This window comes from Bombina bombina, chromosome 1, assembly GCF_027579735.1.
Source record: "Bombina bombina isolate aBomBom1 chromosome 1, aBomBom1.pri, whole genome shotgun sequence".
Classification (NCBI taxonomy): Eukaryota; Metazoa; Chordata; class Amphibia; order Anura; family Bombinatoridae; genus Bombina; species Bombina bombina.
This window is the reverse complement of record NC_069499.1, coordinates 41,365,937-41,388,277: the sequence shown is the minus strand read 5'-3', so window position 1 is coordinate 41,388,277 and position 22,341 is coordinate 41,365,937. Positions and strand designations below refer to the sequence as shown.

The 22,341-nt window shown below is 42.1% G+C and overlaps 1 protein-coding gene across 1 annotated transcript in view; it reads left to right on the top strand.

The window, feature by feature from the left end:
- The window catches only part of KIAA0586 (KIAA0586 ortholog), a 307,808-nt gene that overhangs the window by 198,394 nt on the left and 87,073 nt on the right, over positions 1-22,341 (top strand). The window contains exon 24 of the mRNA XM_053705342.1: positions 3,301-3,520. Coding sequence (XP_053561317.1) covers positions 3,301-3,520 — 220 coding nt within the window. The remainder of the gene's footprint in view (positions 1-3,300; positions 3,521-22,341) is intronic.

Below are 22,341 nucleotides of genomic sequence, written 5' to 3'. Positions count from 1 at the left end.
AAGAGGTATCCTTCTGGGACGACAGCCATGCAGTCCAATTTGATGCAGTGTGCGGCGTATGGGCTGACCCCCCATCCCTTCAACCTCTACAGCAATGCTGGCAGCACTCATACGTATATTTTCCAAAGACAACCTCTGGATATGATGCTGAGCATGTGCACTCAACTTCTTTGGTCGACCATGGCGAGGCCTGTTCTGAGTGGAACCTGTCCTGTGAAACCGCTGTATGGTCTTGCCCACTGTGCTGCAGCTCAGTTTCAGGGTCTTGGCAATCTTCTTATAGCCTAGGCTATCTTTATGTAGAGCAACAATTCTTTTTTTCAGATCCTCAGAGAGTTCTTTGCCATGAGGTGCCATGTTGAACTTCCAGTGACCAGTATGAGAGAGTGTGAGAGCAATAACACCAAATTTAACAAACCTGCTCACCATTCATACCTGAGACCTTGTAACACTAATGAGTCACATGACACCGGGGAGGGAAAATGGCTATTTGGGCCCAATTTGGACATTTCCACTTAGGGGTGTGCTCACTTTTGTTGCCAATGGTTTAGACATTAAAGGCTGTGTGTTGAGTTATTTTGAGGGGACAGCAAATGTACACTGTAATACAGGCTGTACACTCACTACTTAACATTGTAGCAAAGTGTCATTTCTTCAGTGTTGTCATATGAAAAGATGTAATAAAATATTTACACAAATGTGAGGGGTGTACTCACTTTTGTGAGATACTGTATGTATGTGTGTGTATATATATATATATATGTGTGTGTATATATATATATATGTGTGTGTGTATATATATATATATATATATATATAGTCCATATGTAGAAAGTAACAGCACCACTGCACCAATATTCTTAAAGGTGAATTATTTCTTTATTGGTGATATCACAACCATAAAACAGCGACGTTTCGGACCTACATGGTCCTTAATCATGCATGATTAAGGACCATGTAGGTCAGAAACGTCGCTGTTTTATGGTTGTGATATCACCAATAAATAAATAATTCACCTTTAAGAATATTGGTGCAGTGGTGCTGTTACTTTCTACTTATGGACTGTATCTATTGGGGTCTTGCTGATACCCCATTGTAACGAGCACACAGCCAGGTAAATAAGTTAAATAGTGCTGGACTCTATTTGTTTACTTTGTGTATATATATATATATATATATATATATATATATATATATATATATATATATATATATATATATGTGTGTGTGTGTGTATGTGTCTATGTATATAGAAGCAAAGGAAAAGAGCACTCACCAGGACTTTTCAATAATTTATTTCCTAAGATGTGAAAGTTTTCAGTGGTTTAGCCCCTTCCTCAGACATACAAAAAAACAAGTGTGCAGCCGACACCAGACATCCTTATAACAGAACTGCCATCCAATCACATAGTGACATCACCATCCTCAGTAACGAGTGTAAATGGTTACAATATATACATTAAATGTTAAAGCAGGAGTAGAAATAATTTAGACAGTCATATTATACGTAGTATACACAGCATAAATAGTAGTATGCATAAAACACTCTTTATATGTGTGTGTGTGTAGGATATTATGTAGACAACAAGAGTGAGTACATATGTGATATAATATACAGTAAGCCAAGCCCCTAATGGGAAAATATCTCATAGAAGAAGACCAGGAAGTAACCCATAAAGCCATCATATGCAGCAGCGAAGTACTAATGCAGAATATAACAATTGTATAGCTGTAAATTACATGAGGTATACGGCCTGCATCCATATAAAAAAACGGGAAATTCTCACTACTGTAAGGGGCCGTTGTCATGGCAACGGTAAACACACCCTGTAAATATGTAAATACAATAGCGTTAAACCAACGAAAAAGGCAAAACAACCTTTGACGGTCATGAGTATCCAACAAAAACAATACAAGACATCGGGGCCAATAATGCTGTATGCAGCATAAAATGTAATGGGTGATCATGTATACAGCAAGGCACATATATATCACATATGTACTCATTCTTCTTGTCTACATAATGTCTATTTTTAGATGTAGACTGTTGTCTACAGACTCCAGCTTGCTCCTGTTTGTGTAAAGGGTCTTTTCATATGCATAGGAGGTGCAGGGGGAGGGTCTGCTCTCAGTCCCTTTCTCTGGGTGCCCCAGCCTAACCTCATCAACAGTGCTAAACTGGGAGCTTCTAAGTAAGTTTTTAAAAGGTTTTATACTGGATTTTTAGATCAGTATCTGTGCTTATTCTTTTTTATAGTATTGTCTATTACATGTAGTTATTTGAAAATTGGTGTATACTGTCCCTTTAAATGTCCATGATTCATGTAGAGCATGCAGTTTTAAGCAACTTTCCAATTTTGCTTCTATTATCAATTTTGCTTAGTTCTCTTAGTATTCTTTGTTAAAGAGTAATCCTAGGTGAGCTCAGGAGTGTGCACGTGTCCTTAGCCATCTGGCAGCAGTGCTTGCAAACATATTTTTAGCAATGTTATACATTTGTTGCAAACACTGCTGCCGCAGAGTCACTAGCAACTATGTATAACATTGCTCTAAATATTGTTGCAAACACCACTACAAAATGACTGAGGACACATGCACACTCCTGAGCTCACCTGGGATTATTCTTTAACAAAGGATACCGAGAGAACTAAGTAAAATTGATAATAAATACCAATTGGGAAGTTGTTTAAAATTACATGTCCCATCCAATCCATTTAAGTTTAGTTTTGAGTTTACTGGAGCACCTAAAACTCCAAAACAGCTCAGCATAGGGGTGGAACTGGCCCAGCAGTTAAAGGGTTAAAAGGACTGTTGATATGAGAAAGCTTACTAAAAACTGCCAAAATGCAGGGTTTTGTTCTTTTTTCTGTTTTTGTTTTTGGCTTTCTAATTTTCATGTTTAATTACTAACTCATCAACTCCCTCCTTACCTTATAAAAGGTAACCCTGTAACAAACAACACAGGTATTCCAGATATGTATTATGCAGATATCAAAATCACTTCTTTCCCATGGTATTCGTTGTTAAAGGGATATCTAAGTAGCTGTCTGAAGCACTACATGGCAGTAAATAGTGCTGCTCTGTAGTGCTGGAAGTGGGTAAACTGCTACCAGATAACATGCACGCTCCTGAGCTCACATCCCTGCTTTTTAAAAAAGATAGGAAGAGAATGAAGAAAAATTGATAATAGAAGTAAAGTAGAAAGTTGTTTAATATTTCTGCTCTATCTGAATCCTGACAGAAAAGTTTTGAGTTTCATATCCTTTTAAAATATATTATTTCCTCTTTGCCATTTTCTAGGACCCGAGATCTCAGCGCGTCTCGTTGTCACACCAGTAAGGACTCCAGTTGCTTCACCTCCTAGAGTGGCCACTCCAACTCTGCTCATATTAGATGAGCCGGAAGATGAAAGAGACTTACAGAGCCCAGGTCCCCCAAGTCCATGGGGTAATACAGAGCTGCCTTTGGAGGAGGAAAACCCTCATTCAGTGAAGGAAGTGCCTGTATATAAGGATGCAGTGTAAGTGTAAAGATCTCTGCCACGTGAGACGGTTTAGGTCTCTCTCAGACAAGCACAGGGTTAAAAACAACGCTCCTTGGTATCATAGTTTTAGTTTACACTTTGCGAGAACATGAGGCAAGTGATGGTTAATGGTATTATTAAAGGGACAGTAAAGGCGAAATGAAACTTAAATATATTGGATAGAGCATGGCATTTTGAACAACTTTCCAATTTACTTCTATTGTCAAGTTTGCTTAGTTCTCTTAGTATCCTTTGATAAAGAGTAATCCTAAGTGGGCTCAGGAGCGTGCACATGTCAGCAGTGTTTGTTTATTGCAGTGTTACAAATACTGCTTCCATAGAATGCTAAAGACATGTGCACACTTCTAAGCTCCTCTCAGCCTACCTAGGATTGCGCTTTAACAATGAAAGCCAAGAATATAAAGCAAATTTGATAACAGAAGTTAATGAGTAAGTTGTTTAAAACTGCACACTTTATCTGAATCATAAACGTTTCATTTTTTTTACTGTCCCTTTCATTATTATTTAGGCAAACCCGACAGTGGTGCTTTGTTAGCGCAGTTACTTCCTCCTCTGAATTTCCTCTCTGCAGAAACTGTCCCGTGGCCTTTTGGTTAAAGGACAGCAGACAAGATAATGATGTATCTGCCAGGCTTATGTCCAGCAGACAGTGACTAATGTTCCTCAGTGTGTGAGACGTAGTAATATATACTAGGTGTGTAACAGGGAACTGTGGGAGGCATATATATAGGGACAGTCTACTCCAGATTTGTTATTGTTTAAAAAGATAGATAATCCCTTTTTCTCCTGTAAGGTGTATCCAGTCCACGGGTTCATCCATTACTTGTGGGATATTCTCCTTCCCAACAGGAATGTGCAAGAGGACACCCACAGCAGAGCTGTCTATATAGCTCCTCCCCTAACTGACACCCCCAGTCATTTTCTTGCAACTCTCGACAAGATAGGAAGTATCAAGAGATATGTGGTGACTTAGTGTAGTTTTACCTTCAATCAAAAGTTTGTTATTTTTAAACGGTACCGGCGTTGTACTGTTTTACTCTCAGGCAGAAATTAGAAGAAGAATTCTGCCTGGAGGTTTGATGATCTTAGCGGTTTGTAACTAAGGTCCATTGCTGTTCTCACGCATAACTTAAGAGTATGGGACAACTTCAGTTGGGGGAACGGTCTGCAGATTACCTGCTTTGAGGTATGTTCAGTATTTTTATTTCTAGAGAGATGAAAAAGTTCTAGAAAATGCTGACAGAGCCTTGTGTATTTGAGGTAAGCCTGATGCAGTGATTTAACAGCGACTGGGATCATGCTTACAAAACAGAGTAATACTCATATTAATACTCATATTACTTAGTGACAAAACATTTACATAACTTCATAAATAGGATGTTTTTTCTCTGAGGGAGATAAGTCTTTATTTGGGGCCTAGTTTCCACATGGCTAGTCAGATACTCCTAGGAGTATTTTCTTAAGGCCCCTCTGGCATCCAGTACATGGTGGGAGGGGCCTGTTTTAGCGCTCTAAATGCACAGTTTTTATTCAGACTGAGACATCCAGCTTCCCTAGAGCAGTCCTCTGGCATCTGAGGACCATTACAAGAGGTTTATTTCTGCACAAAATCATATTTCAGGGCAGGTAGGAGCCTCAGCAGAGCTGTGGCAAGGTGCTCAACTGTATTTTAATGTTTTTTAACGTTTTTTTAAATCCGGTTTGGGGCCTAAGGGGTTAATCATCCATTTGCAAGTGGGTGCAATGTTGCTTTAGTCCCTTACACACACTGTAAAAATTTCAAAGACTTCACTATATTTTTACATTGTTTTGCAGTTTAAGTGCTAGTTTTTTTCTCTTAAAGGCACAGTAACGTTTTTGTTTAATTGCTGTTTCACCTTTATTAAAGTGTTTTCCAAGCTTGCTTGTCTCATTACTAGTCTGTTAAACATGTCCGACATAGAGGAAACTCTTTGTTCAATATGTTTGGAAGCCATGGTGGAACCCCCTCTTAGAATGTGTACCAAATGCACTGACATTTTTATAAACTATAAAGACCATATTATGGCGCTTAAAAATTTATCTCCAGGGGATTCTCTGACTGAAAAGAGGGAGATTATGCCATCTAACTCTCCCCATGTGTCAGAACCTATGACTCCCACTCAAGTGACGCCAAGGAAAGCGAGACAGCTCTGGAGCTAGAACTAATACAGAGCTTTCTGACGCTTTAATGCCTGTGTCCGATATACCCTCACAATGATCAGAAGCCGAGGCAGGTGAGCTTCTATCTGTGGGTGACTTTTCAGACTAAGGGAAGGCGTTACTTCAGTCTGATTCTGAAATGACAGCGTTTAAATTTAAGCTTGTACACCTCAGCTTATTGCTTAGGGAGGTTTTAGCGACTCTGGATGACTGTGACCCCATTGTGGTTCCAGAGAAATTGTGTAAAATGGACAAATTCTTTGCAGTACCTGTTTACACTGATGTTTTTCCAGTCCCTAAGAGGTTTTCGGAAATTATTACTAAGGAATGGGATAGACCAGGTGTGCCGTTCTCTCCCCCTCCTGCTTTCAAAAAGATGTTTCCCATAGATGCCGCCATACGGGACTCGTGGCAGACGGTCCCTAAGGTGGAGGGAGCAGTCTCTACCCTAGCTAAGTGTACAACTATCCCCGTCGAGGACAGTTGTGCTTTCCTAGATCCTATGGATAAAAAATTGGAGGGTCTCCTTAAGAAAATTTTTATACATCAAGGTTTTATTCTCCAGCCTCTTGCATGCATTGCCCCAGTTACTGCTGCAGCGACTTTTTGGTTTGAGTCTCTTGAGGAGGCTGTACAGGTGGAGACCTCCTTAGACGATATTCTAGACAGGATTAAAGCTCTTAAGTTAGCTAACTCCTTTATTTCTGACGCCATTTTTCATTTAGCCAAGCTAACGGCTAAGAATTCAGGTTTTGCCATTTTGGCGCGTAGGGCGCTATGGCTTAAGTCCTGGTCAGCAGACGTTACTTCAAAGTCTAAGCTTCTTAACATCCACTTCAAGGGACAGACCCTATTCGGGCCTGGGCTGAAGGAGATCATTTCTGATATTACTGGAGGAAAAGGTCACGCCCTTCCTCAGGATAGGTCCAATAAGTTAAGGACCAAACAGAATAATTTTCGTTCCTTTCGAAACTTCAAGAGTGGGGCAGCTTCAGTTTCCTCTAATGCAAAACAAAAGGGAAATTTCGCCCAGTCCAAACCAGTCTGGAGACCTAACCAGGCTTGGAACAAGGGGAAGCAGGCCAAGAAACCTGCGGCTGCCTCTAAGACAGCATGAAGGAGTAGCCCCCGATCCAGGACCGGATCTAGTCGGGGGCAGACTTTCTCTCTTCCCCAGGCTTGGGCAAGAGACGTCCAGGATCCTTGGGCCCTAGAGATTGTTTCCCAGGGATTTCTTCTGGAATTCAAAGGTTCATCTCCAAAGGGGAGATTTCATCTCTCACAACTATCTGTAAACCAGATAAAGAGAGAGGCATTCTTACGTTGCGTTCAAGACCTACTGGTTATGAGAGTGATCCACCCAGTTCCAAGAGAGGAACAGGGGCTGGGTTTCTATTCAAACCTGTTTATAGTTCCCAAAAAAGAGGGAACTTTCAGACCTATCTTGGATCTCAAGATCCTAAACAAATTTCTCAGGGTCCCATCCTTCAAGATGAAGACAATCGGAAACCATCCTCCCTATGATCCAGGATGCTTATCCCCACATTCCGATTCACAGAGATCATCATCAGTTCCTCAGGTTCGCCTTCTTAGACAGGCATTACCAGTTTGTGGCTCTTCCCTTCGGGTTAGCCACGGCACCAACAATCTTTACAAAGGTTCTAGGGTCCCTTCTGGCGGTTCTAAGGCCACGGGGCATAGCGGTAGCCCCTTACCTAGACGACATTCTGATTCAGGCGTCGACTTTTCAAATTGCCAAGTCCCATACAGACATTGTTCTGGCCTTTCTGAGGTCTCACGGGTGGAAAGTGAACATAGAAAAGAGTTCTCTCTCTCCTCTCACAAGAGTTTCCTTCCTAGGAACTCTGATAGATTCAGTAGAAATGAAAAATTTTCTGACATAAGTCAGGATATCAAAGCTTCTAACTTCCTACCGTGCTCTTCATTCCATTTCTCGGCCGTCAGTGGCTCAGTGTATGGAAATGATCGGCCTAATGGTAGCAGCAATGGACATAGTTCCGTTTGCCCGCCTTCATCTCAGACCATTGCAACTTTGCATGCTCAACCAGTGGAATGGGGACTACACAGATTTGTCTCCTCTGTTAAATCTGGATCAAGAGACCAGGGATTCTCTTCTCTGGTGGTTATCTCGGGTCCATCTGTTCAGGGGAACGAGTTTCCGCAGGCCAGAGTGGACTATAGTGACAACAGATTCCAGCCTTCTGGCCTGGGGTGCAGTCTGGAACTCCCTGAAGGCTCAGGGTTCGTGGACTCAGGAGGAAGCCCTCCTTCCGATAAACATTCTAGAACTAAGAGCGATATTCAATGCAGTCAGGCTTGGCCTCAACTAGCTACGGCCAAGTTCATCAGATTTCAGTCGGACAATATCACGACTGTAGCCTATATCAACCATCAGGGGGGAACAAGGAGTCCCCTGGCAGTGATGGAGGTTTCCAAGATAATTCTATGGGCAGAGGTTCACTCTTGCCATCTCTCAGCTATCCATATCCCAGGAGTAGAGAACTGGGAGGCGGATTTTCTAAGTCGGCAGACTTTTCATTCGGGGGAGTGGGAGCTCCATCCGGAGGTATTTTCCCAGCTGATTCAACTATGGGGCAAACCAGAACTGGATCTGATGGTGTCTCGTCAGAACGCCAAGCTTCTTTGTTATGGGTCCAGGTCAAGGGATCCCCAGGCAGCGCTGATAGATGCTCTAGCAGTGCTCTGGTCCTTCAGCTTGGCTTATGTGTTTCCACCGTTTCCTCTCCTCCCTCGTCTGATTGCCAAGATCAAGCAGGAGAGAGCTTCAGTGATTTTGATAGCGCCTGTGTGGCCACGCAGGACTTGGTATGCGGATCTGGTGGACATGTCATCCTCTCCACCATGGACTCTGCCGCTGAGACAGGACCTTCTACTCCAAGGCCCATTCAAACATCCAAATCTAACTTCTCTGCGTCTGACTGCTTGGGGATTGAACGCTTGATTTTATCAAAACGTGGTTTCTCAGAGTCGGTCATTGATACCTTGATTCAGGCTCGAAAGCCTGTCACCAGGAAAATCCATCATAAGATATGGTGTAAATATCTTCATTGGTGTGAATCCAAGGGTTACTCGTGGAGTAAGGTCAGGATTCCTAGGATTCTATCTTTTCTCCAAGAAGGATTGGAAAAGGGATTATCGGCTAGTTCCTTAAAGGGACAGATTTCTGCTCTGTCTATTCTTTTACATAAGCGCCTGGCTGATGTTCCAGACGTTCAAGCGTTTTGTCAGGCTTTGGTTAGAATCAGGCCTGTGTTTAAACCTATTGCTCCGCCATGGACTTTAAATTTAGTTCTTACAGTTCTTCAAGGGGTTCAGTTTGAACCCTTGCATTCCATAGATATCAAGCTTTTATCTTGGAAAGTTCTGTTTTTAGTAGCTATCTCTTCGGCTCGAAGAGTTTCAGAGTTATCTGCCTTGCAGTGTGATTTCCCTTATCTGATCTTCCATGCAGATAAGGTAGTTTTGCGTACCAAACCTGGGTTTCTTCCTAAGGTAGTATCTAATAGGAATATCAATCAGGAAATTGTTGTTCTGTCACTGTGTCCTAATCCTTCTTCAAAGAAGGAACGTCTGTTACACAATCTTGACGTGGTTCGTGCTTTAAAGTTTTATTTACAAGCTACTAAGGATTTTCGTCACACATCTGCATTGTTTGTTGTCTACTCTGGACAGAGGAGAGGCCAAAAGGCTTCGGCATCTTCTCTTTCTTTTTGGCTGAGAAGCATAATCCGCTTAGCTTATGAGACTGCTGGCCAGCAGCCTCCTGAAAGAATTACAGCTCATTCCACTAGAGCGGTAGCTTCCACATGAAGGCCTCTGGTGAACAGATTTGTAAGGCGGCGACTTTGTCTTCACTTCATACTTTTTCTAAATTCTACAAATTTGATACTTTTGCTTCCTCGGAGGCTATTTTTTGGAGAAAGGTCTTGCAGGCAGTTGTGCCTTCCGTTTAAGTTCCTGCCTTGTCCCTCCCTTCATCCGTGTCCTAAAGCTTTGGTATTGGTATCCCACAAGTAATGGATGAAGAGAAAACTAAATTTATGCTTACCTGATAAATTTCTTTCTCTTGTGGTGTATCCAGTCCACGGCCCGCCCTGTCACTTTAAGGCAGGTGTTTTTTATTTGTAAACTACAGTCACCACTGCACCCTATAGTTTCTCCTTTTTCTTGCTTGTCTTCGGTCGAATGACTTGGGGGTGGCAGTTAGGGAAGGAGCTATATAGACAGCTCTGCTGTGGGTGTCCTCTTGCAACTTCCTGTTGGGAAGGAGAATATCCCACAAGTAATGGATGAACCCGTGGACTGGATACACCACAAGAGAAAGAAATTTATCAGGTAAGCATAAATTTTGTTATTACCTATTCCCCAGTTCTGCATACCCAACACTGTTTTATTAATACACTTTTTACCTCTGTGATTACCTTGTATCTAAGCCTCTGCAGACTGCCCCTTATTTCAGTTCTAATGACAGACTTGCATTTTAGCCAATCAGTGCTGACTCAACGGGCGTGAGCACAATGTTGTCTATATGGCACACATGAACTAGTGCCATCTAGCTGTGAAAAACTGTCAAAATCCACTGAGATAAGAGGTGGCCTTCAAGGGCTTAGAAATTAGCATATGAGCCTACCTAGGTTTAGCTTTCAACAAAGAATAACAAAAGAACAAAGCAAATTTTGATTATAAAAGTAAATTGAAAAATTGTTTAAACTTTCATGATTCAGATAGGGCATGCTATTTTAAAGGGACATAAAACAGGTTGAGATCTGTGCATATCCTAAAAGGACTAATTAATTAAAAATAGTTTGCATAAAAAAATGTTTAAAAATTGCTGGCAAGTATTTTAAAATAATTTTCAAAAATAAGCAAAATGACTTACATAGCTAAGATGCCTGTGGCAGCCAACTCTACCCCCTTATCCGTGTTTAGACACAGGCATTGTATTTCAATGAGTTCACAGCCTCTAGGCATGCTCCAGCAGATAATCCTTATCTACAGTAATAAGTAATTTTTAAAGAAGTCATTAAATAAACAAATAATGAGATAATTTAAACAATAAAGCAATGTAAAATAAATTAACCCATTAAGTATTTGTATAATGCAGATGGATAGAGATATGGAAGAGAGACCAGTTTGCATATTGTTTATTAGCGTAACATGTCAGTGTTCACACTGCACAGCCTGTTTCCAAAACCAAGTCAAGTAGTGTAGAAGGTTCTCAGGTTACTTAGTCATTTTTAGTTAGATACAAAACATAATGTGATATTTTATCAAGCGGACTACTTAGTGCAATAAACGTCACAATATGGTAAATGATATAACTGGTGTTGAACTCTTGTGCTCTGAACCATCCATGTTTAGGTAACAATTTGCTCATGTCTGTACAGATGGTCAAGCAGGCAAACTGTTTGTTTTGTCCTGTCGTATAAAGAAGAGACTTTAATATTAAAATAAATCTTCTTTCTTTCCTAAGATATGGCAGGTCCACGGCTTGAGTAATCATTGTTGGGAATATCACTCCTGGCCAACAGGAGGAGGCAAAGAGCACCACAGTTAAACTGCTAAGTATCACTCCCTTTCCCACAACCCCCAGTCATTCTCTTTGCCTTCGGTGCATGGAGGAGGTGAAGTTTAGGTGTCTGAAGGAAATTTTTGATTTAATCTACAAGCAAGTTTTGGGGTATAGCCGTATTCCACGTCATTCCTTGCAGTCGGGTAGTTCTGACTTTAAAGCAGTTAGGAACTTGTAAAGAGGTACTTACTGCGTTTTCCTAACAATTGCTGCCCTAGTTTAGAAAGCCAGAGTTGGCTACTCTGTTCTTTCTTTTTCAAAGGTCTCTGTGAGGAACTCTGTCCTCTCATACCTTGTAACTGTCTACATGCCGGACAGTGGAGCAGGTAAGTGATTTTTCTTCCAGTTGGGGAGACCATGCACTTAACAAATTAAGACACTGCTTTTTTATTGGGACATAGATAAATAATCCTGTTGTATGGGTTACACTGGGGCATGAAGCAGGCACTGTAGCATGTGTGAGACTAACATTTAAACTCTTTTAAAAAGAAAGGGTAAAATGTTTTTATTAGGCTTTATTTTCTGACACATATATACTTGATAAAACAATACAAGTTTAAACTGAAAGTAAGGCAGAATTTTCTATTTCAGCAGCATATTTATTTCCCCTTTGCTTTAAAATAAAACAATGCAACATTTTAAACTGTCAGGTTTGAAAAAACGGTTATTTCTAGTACTCAGTGTACCAGGAAGTAGTGCCTCTCTGTGTCGCAGCAGTAATTTGAGCTCAGTAGTTGCGGTCACATGACTGACTTTACGTCATAACGTTTCTGAGGAAAAAGTTGTTTTTCACAATTTCTGGGTGATCCGATCTTAATTGGTAGCAGTAAGGCACCTCAGTAATTGAGGTGTGGGGTTGCCTGAGGGGTATTTTAGAAGTTTATTTGATGTTTATTAAATGTTTTTTCTTAACTTTTCTCACATAATTTTAGCTGGGGATCGATCCTAATTTGGGATAAAATTTAAAGTGTATTTTTTTCTTGGCTTATTTTTTTGAATATTAAAATCTTATCTGTACAAGTTTTTTTTACTGTTTCACAACATGTCTGATATGGAGCAAGAGCCTGCTCTCATGAATTCATGCTTATTATGTTTAGATGCACAAATTGCTGCTCCTATGCAATTTTGTTCTTCATGTGTCAAGAAAACCTTGCAAAATAAAGGTAACATTTTTTAGCCTAATGTCTCTCAGAATGATGCTCTTAAAAGAATACCTCGGCTTTCTCCTGCTAAGTCCCAAGCCTCAATGGCATCACATGCAGTGCCCTGCGGTTCCTTTAATAACTCTTAGTGGAGTTTATTTAAAAGCAGAAATTGCTGCCCAGGTATCTTCAGCGGCATTAGCTGTCATTCCCAGATTACAGGGAAAATGCAAGAGGAAATCTAGAAATTCAGAAAGTAAGGTGCCTGTCCTCAGTTCTGCTTCCCAAGTTGCTCTTTCTCATCAGTCTCATGAAGAAGATACATCGGGACTTTCTCAGGGTGAAATCTCAGATTCAGACAGTATCATTCCTTCTTCTGAGACTGAGATGGTATCCTTTAGATTTATGGTTGAACACCTTTGTGTATTGTTAAAGGAGGTTTCTCTTGTAAGGTGTATCCAGTCCACGGATCATCCATTACTTGTGGGATATTCTCCTTCCCAACAGGAAGTTGCAAGAGGATCACCCACAGCAGAGCTGCTATATAGCTCCTCCCCTAACTGCCATATCCAGTCATTCTCTTGCAAGCTCTCAACATAGCTGGAGGTAGTAAGAGGAAAGTGGTGTAATTTAGTTAGTTTTTTCTTCAATCAAAAGTTTATTGTTTTTAAATGGTACCGGAGTTGTACTATTTCTCTTGTTAAGTGTATCCAGTCCACGGATCATCCATTACTTATGGGATATTAACTCCTCCCCAACAGGAAGTGCAAGAGGATTCACCCAGCAGAGCTGCTATATAGCTCCTCCCCTAACTGCCATTACCAGTCATTCTCTTGCACCCAACGAATAGATAGGATGTGTGAGAGGACTGTGGTGATTATACTTAGTTTCATACCTTCAATCAAAAGTTTGTTATTTTATAATAGCACCGGAGTGTGTTATTCCTTCTCTGGTAGAATTTGAAGAAGAATCTACCTGAGTTTTTTCTATGATTTTAGCCGGAGTAGTTAAGATCATATTGCTGTTTCTCGGCCATCTGAGGAGAGGTAAACTTCAGATCAGGGGACAGTGGGCAGATTAATCTGCAAGAGGTATGTAGCAGCTTATTATTTTCTGACAATGGAATTGATGAGAAAATTCTGCCATACCGATATAATGTAAACTCAGCCTTAAATGCAGTAGCAGCAACTGGTATCAGGCTGTCATGTATGTATATTTTACACTTCAGTATTCTGGGGAATGGCACTTCACTGTATCAGGCTTGCTATCAGAGGTATATACTCTGATTAATGTGCAATATAAAACGTTTGCTGGCATGTTTAATCATTTTTATATATGCTTTGGTGATAAAACTTATTGGGGCCTAGTTTTTTCCACATGGCTGGCTTGATTTTTGCCTAGAAACAGTTTCCTGAGGCTTTCCACTGTTGTAATATGAGTGGGAGGGGCCTAGTTAAAATTACAGACAGAGGCATTCAGCTTCCCTCAGCAGTCCCCTGCATGCTTTAGGACATCTCTGAAGGGCTCAAAAGTCATATATTGAGGAAGGTAAAGCCACAGTGACGCTTGTTGTGACTGTTTAAAAAATGTTTTTTTCAATTTGTTAATCCGTTTTTTGTATTAAGGGGTTAATCATCCATTTGCAAGTGGGTGCAATGCTCTGCCAAGCTTGCTAGTCTCATTGCTAGTCTGTATAAACATGTCTGACATAGAGGAAACTCCTTGTTCATTATGTTTAAAAGCCATGGTGGAACCCCATATGAGAATATGTACTAAATGTATTGATTTCACTTTAAACAATAAAGATCAGCTTTTATCTTTAAAAAAATTTATCACCAGAGGATTCTGGCGAGGGGGAAGTTATGCCGACTAACTCTCCCCACGTGTCAGACCCTTTGACTCCCGCTCAAGGGACTCCCGCTAAAATGGTGCCAAGTACATCAAAGACGCCCATAGCGATTACTTTGCAGGACATGGCGGCAATCATGGATAATACCCTGTCAGCGGTATTAGCCAGACTGCCGGAATTCAGAGGAAAGCGCGATAGCTCTGGGGTTAGACGTAGTACAGAGCGCGAAGATGCCTTAAGGCCCATGTCTGATACTGCGTCACAATATGCAGAAGCTGAGGAAGGAGAGCTTCACTCTGTGGGTGACATTTCTGATTCGGGGAAACCTGATTCAGATATTTCTACTTTTAAATTTAAGCTTGAGAACCTCCGTGTATTGCTTGGGGAGGTTTTAGCTGCTCTGAATGACTGTGACACAATTGCAGTACCAGAGAAATTGTGTAGACTGGATAAATACTATGCAGTGCTGGTGTGTACTGATGTTTTTCCAATACCTAAAAGGTTTACAGAAATCATTAATAAGGAGTGGGATAGACCCGGTGTGCCGTTTTCCCCCCCTCCTATTTTTAGAAAAATGTTTCCAATAGACGCCACCACACGGGAAATATGGCAGACGGTCCCTAAGGTGGAGGGAGCAGTTTCTACTTTAGCAAAGCGTACCACTATCCCTGTCGAGGACAGTTGTGCTTTTTCAGATCCAATGGATAAAAAATTAGAAGGTTACCTTAAGAAAATGTTTATTCAACAAGGTTTTATCCTGCAGCCCCTTGCATGCATTGCGCCTGTCACTGCTGCTGCGGCGTTCTGGTTTGAGTCTCTGGAAGAGGCCTTTCGGACAGCTACTCCATTGACTGAAATACTTGACAAGCTTAGAACACTTAAGCTAGCTAATTCTTTTGTTTCTGACGCCATTGTTCATTTGACTAAACTAACGGCTAAGAATTCTGGATTCGCCATCCAGGCGCGTAGGGCGCTATAGCTTAAATCTTGGTCCGCTGACGTGACTTCAAAGTCTAAATTACTTAACATTCCCTTCAAGGGGCAGACCCTATTCGGGCCTGGTTTGAAGGAAATTATTGTTCACATTACTGGAGGTAAGGGTCATACCCTTCCTCAAGACAGGGCCAAATCAAAGGCCAAACAGTCTAATTTTCGTGCCTTTCGAAACTTCAAGGCAGGTGCAGCATCAACTTCCTCTGCTACAAGACAAGAGGGAACTTTTGCTCAATCCAAGCCTGGCTGGAAACCTAACCAGTCCTGGAACAAAGGCAAGCAGGCCAGAAAGCCTGCTGCTGCCTCTAAGACAGCATGAAGGAACGGCCCCCTATCCGGTAACGGATCTAGTAGGGGACAGACTTTCTCTCTTCGCCCAGGTGTGGGCAAGAGATGTTCAGGATCCCTGGGCGTTGGAGATCATATCTCAGGGATATCTTCTGGACTTCAAAGCTTCCCCTCCTCAAGGGAGATTTCACCTTTCGAGATTATCTGTAAACCAGATAAAGAAAGAGGCATTCTTACGCTGTGTGCAAGACCTCCTAGTTATGGGAGTGATCTGTCCAGTTCCACAGTCGGAACAGAGACAGGATTTTTATTCAAATCTGTTTGTGGTTCCCAAAAAAGAGGGAACCTTCAGACCCATTTTGGATCTAAAGATCTTAAACAAATTCCTCAGAGTTCCATCGTTCAAAATGGAAACTATTCGGACCATCCTACCTATGATCCAGGAGGGTCAGTACATGACCACAGTGGATTTGAAGGATGCTTTCCTTCACATACCGATTCACAAAGATCATCATCGTGTTCCTAAGGTTTGCCTTTCTGGACAGGCATTACCAATTTGTGGCTCTTCCCTTCGGGTTAGCTACAGCTCCAAGAATCTTTACAAAGGTTCTGGGATCGCTTCTGGCGGTCCTAAGACCGCGAGGTATATCAGTGGCCCCTTATCTGGACGACATCCTGATACAGGCGTCAAGCTTTAAGATTGCCAAGTCACATACGGACATAGTTCTGGCATTTCTCAGGTCACATGGGTGGAAGGTGAACGAGGAAAAGAGTTCTCTATCCCCACTCACAAGAGTCTCCTTCCTAGGGACTCTGATAGATTCAGTAGAAATTAAAATTTACCTGACAGAGTCCAGGTTATCAAAGCTTCTAAATTCCTGCCGTGTTCTTCACTACATTCCGCGCCCTTCGGTGGCTCAGTGTATGGAAGTAATCGGCTTGATGGTAGCGGCGATGGACATAGTGCCATTTGCGCGACTACATCTCAGACCGCTGCAACTATGCATGCTCAGTCAGTGGAATGGGGATTACACAGATTTGTCCCCTCTGCTAAATCTGGATCAAGAGACCAGAGATTCTCTTCTCTGGTGGCTATCTCGGGTCCATCTGTCCAAAGGTATGACCTTTCGCAGGCCAGATTGGACAATTGTAACAACAGATGCCAGCCTTCTAGGTTGGAGTGCAGTCTGGAATTCCCTGAAGGCTCAGGGATTGTGGACTCAGGAGGAGAGACTCCTCCCAATAAATATTCTGGAGTTAAGAGCAATATTCAATGCTCTTCTAGCTTGGCCTCAGTTAGCAACCCTGAGGTTCATCAGATTTCAGTCGGACAACATCACGACTGTGGCTTACATCAACCATCAAGGAGGAACCAGGAGTTCCCTAGCGATGTTAGAAGTCTCCAAGATAATTCGCTGGGCAGAGACTCACTCTTGCCACCTATCAGCAATCCATATCCCAGGTGTAGAGAACTGGGAGGCAGATTTTCTAAGTCGTCAGACTTTTCATCCGGGGGAGTGGGAACTCCATCCGGAGGTGTTTGCTCAATTGGTTCATCGTTGGGGCAAACCAGAACTGGATCTCATGGCGTCTCGCCAGAACGCCAAGCTTCCTTGTTACGGATCCAGGTCCAGGGACCCAGAAGCGGCACTGATAGATGCTCTAGCAGCTCCTTGGTTCTTCAACCTGGCTTATGTGTTTCCACCGTTTCCTCTGCTCCCTCGACTGATTGCCAAAATCAAACAGGAGAGAGCATCAGTGATCTTGATAGCGCCTGCGTGGCCACGCAGGACCTGGTATGCAGACCTAGTGGACATGTCATCCTTTCCACCATGGACCCTGCCTCTGAGACAAGACCTTCTACTACAAGGTCCTTTCAATCATCCGAATCTAATTTCTCTGAGACTGACTGCATGGAGATTGAACGCTTGATTTTATCAAAGCGTGGTTTCTCCGAGTCAGTCATTGATACCCTTATACAGGCACGAAAGCCTGTCACCAGGAATATCTACCATAAGATATGGCGTAAATACCTTTATTGGTGTGAATCCAAGAATTACTCATGGAGTAAGGTTAGGATTCCTAGGATATTGTCCTTTCTCCAAGAGGGTTTGGAAAAAGGATTATCAGCTAGTTCTTTAAAGGCACAGATTTCTGCTCTGTCTATTCTTTTGCACAAGCGTCTGGCAGAAGTTCCAGACGTTCAACAGTTCTTAAAGTTCTTCAAGGGGTTCCGTTTGAACCCCTTTATTCTATTGATATCAAACTTTTATCTTGGAAAGTTCTGTTTTTGATGGCTATTTCCTCGGCTCGGAGAGTCTCTGAGTTTTCTGCCTTACAATGTGATTCTCCTTATCTGATTTTCCATTCAGATAAAGTAGTTCTGCGTACAAAACCTGGGTTTTTACCTAAGGTAGTTTCTAACAAGAATATCAATCAAGAGATTGTTGTTCCATCATTGTGTCCTAATCCTTCTTCAATGAAGGAACGCCTTTTACATAATCTGGACGTGGTCCGTGCTCTAAAGTTTTACTTACAAGCTACTAAAGTTTTTCGCCAAACATCTACACTGTTTGTTGTTTACTCTGGACAGAGGAGAGGTCAAAAAGCTTCGGCAACCTCTCTTTCTTTTTGGCTTCGGAGCGTAATACGCTTAGCCTATGAGACTGTTGGACAGCAACCCCCTGAAAAGATTACAGCTCATTCTACTAGAGCTGTGGCTTCCACCTGGGCCTTTAAAAATTAGGCTTCTGTTGAACAGATTTGCAAGGCGGCGACTTGGTCTTCGCTTCATACCTTTTCAAAATTTTACAAATTTGATACTTTTGCTTCTTTGGAGGCTATTTTTGGGAGAAAGGTTCTACAGGCAGTGGTTCCTTCCATTTAAGCCTGCCTTGTCCCTCCCTTCATCCGTGTACTTTAGCTTTGGTATTGGTATCCCACAAGTAATGGATGATCCGTGGACTGGATACACCTTACAAGAGAAAACATAATTTATGCTTACCTGATAAATTTATTTCTCTTGTGGTGTATCCAGTCCACGGCCCGCCCTGTCTTTTTAAGGCAGGTCTAAATTTTAATTTAAACTACAGTCACCACTGCACCCTATGGTTTCTCCTTTCTCGGCTTGTTTCGGTCGAATGACTGGATATGGCAGTTAGGGGAGGAGCTATATAGCAGCTCTGCTGTGGGTGATCCTCTTGCAACTTCCTGTTGGGAAGGAGAATATCCCACAAGTAATGGATGATCCGTGGACTGGATACACCACAAGAGAAATAAATTTATCAGGTAAGCATAAATTATGTTTTTAGCTACTTAAGATGACTCTGATACCCCTGTCGTTGTCACTCCTAAGAAATCTAGTAAACTTAATAGTTTCTTTGATGAACCTTCCACTTCAGGAATGGGAGGAACCAGTGGTGTCTTTTTCTCCGTCTCCCATTTTTAAGAAAATGTTTCCTGTCAAGGACTCCATTAAAGAACCTTGGTATACTGTACCCAAGGGCCATTTTCACTCTAGCTAAGAGAACCACTATTCCTATTGAGGATAACTGCTCTTTTAAAGATCATCAAGGTCTGCAATGGCAACCTGCGGTGTGTATTGCACCATGATTAGTGCGGAATCTTATTGGTTTGACGCCTTGTCTGATTCTCTTCAAGTAAAGACTTCCTTGGATGAAACTCAAGATAGGATTAACTGTGGATCTGGAACCTGTTTGCCTGAGTGAGCTAGCTGGTGGGCTAATATTAACCCAGTTTTTTTGACTTGCACTGCAATATAGTGTGCCACTTTTGTGAGTATATTCTTTGGAGGGTCTTTGGGATTTTTCTCTATTTTGTAGTGATTTCATGCACTATTGGAGTACCCTTCCCCCTCCCTACTTGCATTTTATTTTGCAGCAACCATTGTTATATCCACGATCTGGAGTGAGCCAACTGGTGGACTCTGATCTTTCCAGCCTGCCTGACTTGCCCTGCGACATAGTATGCAGCTTTTGTGAGTATCATTCTGTAGAGTGATGTATTGATACAATTTCCAACAATTGTTGTGATCTTCCGCACCATTGGAGCGCCTTTTTCTGTTTTTTCATGTTTGCAGTTTCTCCAGTTTGTTCCAAGAAGAGCTGATCCTGGTGTATCTCTCCTTAACCATGGACGGAAGCCTCTAGAAGTCGCCTTTGTCCTGAGGGACCATCTTTAATGGACTTTATTTGGTAATTCCTTTATTGCAGATGCCATTTTACAGGTGTTAGACTAGGAGCTAAAACTTCAAGTTTTGCTGTCCTAGCCCACAAGGCATTATGGTTGAAATCCTGGTCTGCGGACGTTTCCTCTAAAGTCAAGCTTCTGGCGATTCTTTACAAGGGCAAAACCTTGTTTGGACCCGGTTTGGCAAATATTATCTCTGATATTGCGGGTGGAAAAGGGTCTTTTCTACCTCAAGATAAGAAGAAGAGATTTGCCTTTCTGGACAAACATTTCCAGTCGTGGCCCTTCCATTTGGTCTAGCCACGGCTCCCAGAATTTGTTCAATGGTTCTGGGGGTTCTTTTGCCAGTGATCCGTTCTTGTGGAATTTCTGTGACACCATACCTGGATGACATATCGGTTCAGGCGCCATCTTTTCAACAAGCAAAATCTCACACAGAGATATTGTTGTCTTTTCTTCGTTCTCACGGATGGAATTTGACTCTGCAATAAAGCTCCCTTTCCCCTGCTACAAAAGTAGTGTTCTTAGGGACCATAATAGATTCTCTATTGATGAAGATTTTTCTGACAGAGGTCAGAAAAACAAAATTGTTTCCTTGCCTCTCTCTTCAGGCTACTTCTTATCCTTCAGTAGCTCAATGTATGGAGGTTATCGGTCTGATGGTGGCTTCCATGGACATCATTCCTTTTGCTCGATTCCATTTGAGAGTTTTCCAGTTGTCCATGCTCAGACAATGGAATGGCAAACATGTGGATCTATCTCAGAGAATAGAGTTAGATCAATCGTCAAGGGACTCTCTCCCGTGGTGGATTTCTCAGGAACATCTGTCTCAGGACCTACCTGGGTAATCGTGACCACGGACGCCAGCCCTCTGGGCTGGGGAGCCGTCTGGAGCTCCTCAAAAGCTCAGGGCCTTTGAACTCGGGAGGAGTCTGCTCTTCCCATCAACATCTTAGAGTTGAGGGCAATTTACAATGCTCTATTGGCATGGCCTCAGTTGTCCTCAGCCCAGTTTATCAGGTTCCAGTCAGACAACATTACCTCTGTGTCTTACATCAATCACCAGGGAGGAACTCTGAGTTTCTTAGCCATTAAGAAGGAGGTTACTTGGATTCTTCAATGGGCAGAGACCCACAATTGCTGTCTATCTGCCATCCACATTCCAGGAGTAGACAACTGGGAAGCGGATTTTCTAAACAGACAGACTTTTCATCCCGGGGAGTGGGAACTCCATCTGGAGGTGTTTTCCAGCTTAGTCCTCAAATTGGGGGTGCCGGAGTTAGATCTGATGGCGTCCCATCAGAACAACAAGCTTCCAAGGTATGGTTCAAGGTCAAGAGATCCGCAGGCCGTTCTGATAGATGCTCTGGCGGTTCCTTGGGTTTTCATGTTGGCATACATGTTTCCTCCATTTGCTCTCCTTCGACGAGTCATTGCTCGTATCAAACAGGAGAGGACGTCGGTGATTCTAATAGCCCCTGCGTGGCCTGGCAGGATCTGGTTTGCAGACCTAGTGGAGATGCCATCTCTCCCACCTTGGAGACTACCTCTGAGGAAGGACCTCCTGTTTCAGGGTCCCTTCCTTCATCCAAATCTCATTTCTCTGAAGCTGACTGCTTGGAGATTGAATGCTTAATTCTGTCTAAGCGTGGTTTTTCTGAATCGGTTATTGAGACCATGATTCAGGCTCGCAATCCTGTTACCAGAAAGATTTACCATAAGATATGGTGTAAATATCTTTATTGGTGTGAATCCAAGGGCTACTCTTGGAGTAGAATTAGAATTCCTAGAATTTTATCTTTTCTTCAGGAAGGCCTGGAGAAGGGATTATCATGTTAGTCAGTACCCTGAAGGGTCAGATTTCTGCTTTATCAGTTTTACTACATAAACGTTTGGCGGATGTGCCAGATGTGCAATCTTTTTGTCAGGCCTTGGTCAAAATTAGGCCTGTCTTTAAGTCTGTTGCTCCTTGGAGCCTTAACCTTGTTCTTAAAGTTTTACAGCTGGCTCTGTTTGAGCCATTGCATTCCATAGACATTAAGTTGTTATCTTGGAAGGTTTTGTTTCTTGTTGCTATCTCTTCTGCGGTTCTTCGTACTAAGTTAGGTTTCCTTCCTAAGGTTGTTTCTAATAGAAATATCAATCAGGAAATTGTTCCCTCTCTGTGTCCTAATCCTTCTTCCAAAGAACGTTTGTTACACAATTTGGATGTTGTATGTGCTCTTAAATTCTACTTACAGGCGACTAAGGATTTTCGCCAGTCCTCTGCCCTCTTTGTCTGTTTCTCTGGAAAACGTAAAGGTCAGAAAGCTACTGCTACTACTCTTTCTTTTTGGTTACAAAGTATAATTCGTTTGGCTTATGAGACTGCTGGACAGCAACCTCATGAGAGAATTATGGCTCATTCCACAAGAGCTGTTTCCTCTTCTTGGGCTTTCAAAAATGAAGCTTCTGTGGAACAAATTTGCAAAGCTGCAACTAGGTCTTCTCTACATACTTTTTTCCAAATTTTCCCAATTTG